This window comes from Mizuhopecten yessoensis, unplaced genomic scaffold (assembly GCF_002113885.1).
Source record: "Mizuhopecten yessoensis strain PY_sf001 unplaced genomic scaffold, ASM211388v2 scaffold2023, whole genome shotgun sequence".
Lineage (NCBI taxonomy): Eukaryota > Metazoa > Mollusca > Bivalvia > Pectinida > Pectinidae > Mizuhopecten > Mizuhopecten yessoensis.
The window spans coordinates 46,827-52,726 of NW_018404339.1; the positions used below are offsets into that span (position 1 = coordinate 46,827).

The following is a 5,900-nucleotide window of genomic DNA, read 5'->3' on the forward strand; positions in this document are numbered from 1 at the left end:
TCATCTATAACAAACATCTGTATCTTACCTCTGTCTTGTCATCTATAACAAACACCTTTATCTTACCTCTGTCTTGTCATCTTGATTTGGAGAGAACACTATGCACTAACGAGCCAGCTGCCTTTACTTACCCCTGGGCGGTACAAACTCCAAGGAGATTCCAGATCAATGCTTGGAGAAGATCGTACAGGATGGGTAGGGTCATCAGAGTCGCCACAGTAGGAAGGGTTGAATCGGACTGGGATCTGATTTTTGGGGTAGACGACTGTTTCATCTTCCCGGTGGACGCGGTTACTCATATCCTGGTAATTATTCTCCTTAGAATGAGCTTGACGTCTGCTGGTACAGAAAATAATGTCAATAAACAATAAACTAGTGTCAAACACAAATGTAAGCCTGCATGAACTAAATTGCTCTTTCTCGACAAATTAACAACATATATAGTGGAAAATTAAAAGAATATTACATATATAAACCGAAATAAATATACTGACACCCTGATATATTGTCACCTGTACATATTGACACACAATGATGTAGATATTACAGCAAGCAACATTGTAGAAGTAAACACTTTTGTACTACAACCAAACAGGAGAATTTCTCCTCACGAAAAACTTCCACTTTTATTATCTGCTGTTGAACTTAACTTAACATCTGTGAAATTGACGAACCTTTTGAGAACACATAAGATTATGACAACTGCAGCGACAAAGAGTGCAAGGGAGGCTCCAATGCCACTGATAGAAGTGGTGGTAAAAAATCTGCCCTCTGTAACAAAAAACACAGGGTCATAACCATGATTGGTCATAAATACAAAACACAGGCTAAAAATGATGGTTATTACAAAACATAGGCTAAGAATCAAGGCAATTACAAAAAACAGGCTAAAAACCATGGTCATTATAAAACACAGACTAAAAACCATGGTCATTACAAAATACAGGCTAAAAACCATGGTCATTATAAAAGATAGGCTTAAAACTGAGGTCATAGATACAAAACACAGACTTAGAAATAACAAGAGGCCCATGGGCCTAAATGGTCACTTGAGTAAATTCTGAAGTATTCAAATTGTAGCATGTTATTTTTTTCAAATTGGCACATAGTTACTTTGGAAACATCCTAGCCAATCACAGGCCAGGGTAGCCATCTGGAATTTTACAATCAGCAAGAAAAGTAACAAACTTGGTCAAAACCTCATAAGGAGCAATTCTACAAGTGAGAAGTCAATCAGTGTAACCTTTCTTGAGAAGAAGTCAAAAACATCTCGGTCAATAAGAGGTCAGGGTGACCATCTTGGATTTTCTAATCAGCACAAAGAGTAAGAACACTTGGTCAGAACCTCATAATGAACATTTGTAAAAATGAAGAAGTGAACTGCTGCAGAAAATCTTGAGAAGTCGAAACTTTCTCGACTCAGCAAATCAGAGGCCAGGATCGGCCATCTTGTATTCTCCAATCGACAGTAACTCTGCCAGTTACTGTCTGAGCAGGCGCATTTAATTTGCCAACTTGTTCGAGATCTTATTGATATAAAGCAGCATAGCAAAATTCATTGAAATCCATTCAAATTTACTCAAGTTATTGTGCTCACAAGCTCAAGTTCCAAAGGCTCAAATAGTAATTAAAAATTTCAAAATCCTATAACTCTGCCACTTACTGTCTGATCAGGACCATTTTAGAACTTGTCAGAGATTGTATTAATATAAAGCAGCATAGCAAAATTTATCAAAATTCATTTACTTTTACTCAAGTTATTGTGCTCACAAGATAAAAGTTAACGCACAATGACAGACGAAGACGAATGGCAATAGCAATATATAGGTCACCATGACCTATGGTCAGGTGATCTAAATATCAATGGGTAATATACATATACATCTATATATAAAACAACAGTTCAGAACTAATCATACCCAAAACACAAGCTCAGAACCACAGCCTTAAATACAATAACAGATCCAGAACCACAGCCTTAAATACAATAACAGGTTGAGAACCAAAGCCATAGAAATATAAAACACAAGCTCAAAACAGAGGATATAAATACAATAACAGGTCGAGAACCACAGCCATAGAAATATAAAACACAAGCTCAGAACAGAGGATATAAATACAATAACAGGTCCAGAACCACAGCCTTAAATACAATAACAGGTCCAGAACCACAGCCATAGAAATATAAAACACAAGCTCAGTACAGAGCCTTAAATACAATAACAGATCCAGAACCACAGCCTTAAATACAATAACAGGTTGAGAACCACAGCCATAGAAATATAAAACACAAGCTCAGAACAGAGGATATAAATACAATAACAGGTCCAGAACCACAGCCTTAAATACAATAACAGGTCCAGAACCACAGCCATAGAAATATAAAACACAAGCTCAGAACAGAGGATATAAACACAATAACAGGTCCAGAACCACAGCCTTAAATACAATAACAGGTCCAGAACCACAGCCATAGAAATATAAAACACAAGCTCAGAACAGAGGATATAAACACAATAACAGGTCCAGAACCACAGCCTTAAATACAATAACAGGTCCAGAACCACAGCCATAGAAATATAAAACACAAGCTCAGAACAGAGGATATAAACACAATAACAGGTCCAGAACCACAGCCTTAAATACAATAACAGGTCCAGAACCACAGCCATAGAAATATAAAACACAAGCTCAGAACAGAGGATATAAACACAATAACAGGTCCAGAACCACAGCCTTAAATACAATAACAGGTCCAGAACCACAGCCATAGAAATATAAAACACAAGCTCAGAACAGAGGATATAAACACAATAACAGGTCCAGAACCACAGCCTTAAATACAATAACAGGTCCAGAACCACAGCCATAGAAATATAAAACACAAGCTCAGAACAGAGGATATAAACACAATAACAGGTCCAGAACCACAGCCTTAAATACAATAACAGGTCCAGAACCACAGCCATAGAAATATAAAACACAAGCTCAGAACAGAGGATATAAATACAATAACAGGTCCAGAACCACAGCCTTAAATACAATAACAGGTCCAGAACCACAGCCATAGAAATATAAAACACAAGCTCAGAACAGAGGATATAAACACAATAACAGGTCCAGAACCACAGCCTTAAATACAATAACAGGTCCAGAACCACAGCCATAGAAATATAAAACACAAGCTCAGAACAGAGGATATAAACACAATAACAGGTCCAGAACCACAGCCTTAAATACAATAACAGGTCCAGAACCACAGCCATAGAAATATAAAACACAAGCTCAGAACAGAGGATATAAACACAATAACAGGTCCAGAACCACAGCCTTAAATACAATAACAGGTCCAGAACCACAGCCATAGAAATATAAAACACAAGCTCAGAACAGAGGATATAAACACAATAACAGGTCCAGAACCACAACCTTAAATACAATAACAGGTCCAGAACCACAGCCATAGAAATATAAAACACAAGCTCAGAACAGAGGATATAAATACAATAACAGGTCCAGAACCACAGCCTTAAATACAATAACAGGTCCAGAACCACAGCCATAGAAATATAAAACACAAGCTCAGAACAGAGGATATAAATACAATAACAGGTCCAGAACCACAGCCTTAAATACAATAACAGGTCCAGAACCACAGCCATAGAAATATAAAACACAAGCTCAGAACAGAGGATATAAACACAATAACAGGTCCAGAACCACAACCATAGAAATATAAAACACAAGCTCAGAACAGAGGATATAAATACAATAACAGGTCCAGAACCACAGCCTTAAATACAATAACAGGTCCAGAACCACAACCATAGAAATATAAAACACAAGCTCAGAACAGAGGATATGAATACAAAACACACCCTGAGTGTCATACCTATACACAAAACAACCACTCTGTACCATATATATATAAAATATAGGTATAAAACCAAACCAGTCAATTATACCAAATTACAGACTCCAAGCCACAGAACCATTGTCATGTATACATACAACAACACAGGTTCAGAGCCACATTGTACAGGCCAAAACATAGGATCAGTACCATGGTTATTTACACACAAAACATAGGATCAGTACCATGGTTATTTACACACAAAACATAGGATCAGTACCATGGTTATTTACACACAAAACATAGGATTAGTACCATGGTTATTTACACACAAAGTATAGTAAAGACCAAAAGTCAGTTCATTGTAACAAAAAGTTACTAAACAAACCTGTGGTTTGACAGTTGTTTCCTGTATACCCGCTGTTACAAACACAGAAAGCCGTGCCGTCTTCATCTTTACGACATTGTCCATGGCCACCGCACATGTCTTGGCAGTTGTCTGAAAAGAAACTTAATCTTAATTATTCTGTAGACCAAATACTTCCTTAACCCTTTCACCACTGTAGACCATAATGGACTCATCTAGATCAATATATGGTCGAGTCTACTAAAGTTACATAGGGGTGAAAGGGTTAAGCGTAAATATTGGACAAAACAAATGATCCGAAAAACCTTTACAAAAGGTCAATGGGTCATGACATTTTCAATTTTATGATATACTAGAATATCAATGATATGAAATGTTGATCGCCTGGCTTCAACTACAACGTCAATGACATAGATAAAAGTGACCAATACGAGTGACCAGTAGAAATGACCAATAGCAGTGACCAGTGCATACCTCTGCAGTAGGTGCTGTTCCCAGAGAAGCCAGTCCTACATTCACACCTGTACAGGTCTGGAAGATCTACACAGGTCGCATCCTGATGACAATCATCCAGGTGTAGTTTACACTCATCTACAGAGCCACTGATACACTGACTGCCTGAGGTGGACCCAGGGTGGATGGTGGTCATGCCCTTCCCACACTTCAGACAACTTGACTGACCAGTCTCAGGCTGGAAGGTTCCACGTTGACAGATCACACAACTGTTCGTGTCATTTCTGTATTGACCAGCTGGACACTCCACTGCAAACAAAGAAAACCATTTCAGTCCACAGGAACTTGGAACAAAACAGTTTAACACAGCTTTGTAGATACATATAGCAAGAAAATATTTTGTCATTTGAAAGTTTTACTGTCTTTACCATCACAGACCTCTTAAGGACTCAATACATTAAACAAGAGAAGTATTATTTATCTGTTACTGGACAATTATACAAGTTTCCCCCCACATATTTTGTGTACCATGCTCACCAACAGAGCAGTTGAGTCTGGAGACAGCCCCACTCCTTAGTGTTGTGTAGCCGTAGGGACAGGGAACACAGGCTAATAGGTCTACACTGTCGCGGTAGGTCCCCTTCTGACAAAGAACGCAAGTACCCGACACGGTCAACTCCTCCCCAACATCACATGCATCTGCAACACAAGAGCGGCACACCATCAAAAACATCCCGCAGCACCAGTATTGTATAGTAGACACATCACGAAAATTAATCTTCTCGCATAATTATATAGCATCAGTCTTATACATCAATTGACACAATACCAAACTTAATCTCATCACATAGCACCAGTGTTGTGCGACACGAAAGAAACATCACCAATCTTAGTCTGGTCACATAGCACCCAGAACCACAGCCTTAAATACAATAACAGGTCCAGAACCACAGCCATAAAAATATAAAACACAAGCTAAGAACAGAGGATATAAACACAATAACAGGTCCAGAACCACAGCAATCGAAATATAAAACACAAGCTCAGAACAGAGGATATAAATACAATAAAAGGTTCAGAACCACAGCCTTAATACAATTACAGGTCCAGAACAACGTACAGCCTTAAATACAATAACAGGTCCAGAACCACAACCATAGAAATATAAAACACAAGCTCAGAACAGAGGATATAAATACAATAAAAGGTCCAGAACCACAGCCTTAA

General features: G+C 38.1%; 1 protein-coding gene across 4 annotated transcripts in view; it reads right to left on the reverse strand.

Moving 5' to 3' along the window:
* LOC110444201 overlaps window positions 1-5,900 on the reverse strand; it is an 82,911-nt gene that overhangs the window by 6,965 nt on the left and 70,046 nt on the right. For 3 of the 4 annotated variants that reach the window (XM_021488619.1, XM_021488625.1, XM_021488606.1), the window contains 5 exons: window positions 5,211-5,372; window positions 4,695-4,982; window positions 4,242-4,352; window positions 675-771; window positions 132-339 (listed from right to left, as the gene is read on the reverse strand). In XM_021488619.1, coding sequence (XP_021344294.1) covers window positions 132-339; window positions 675-771; window positions 4,242-4,352; window positions 4,695-4,982; window positions 5,211-5,372 — 866 coding nt within the window. The remainder of the gene's footprint in view (window positions 1-131; window positions 340-674; window positions 772-4,241; window positions 4,353-4,694; window positions 4,983-5,210; window positions 5,373-5,900) is intronic. The other variant, XM_021488613.1, reaches the window with a different exon arrangement.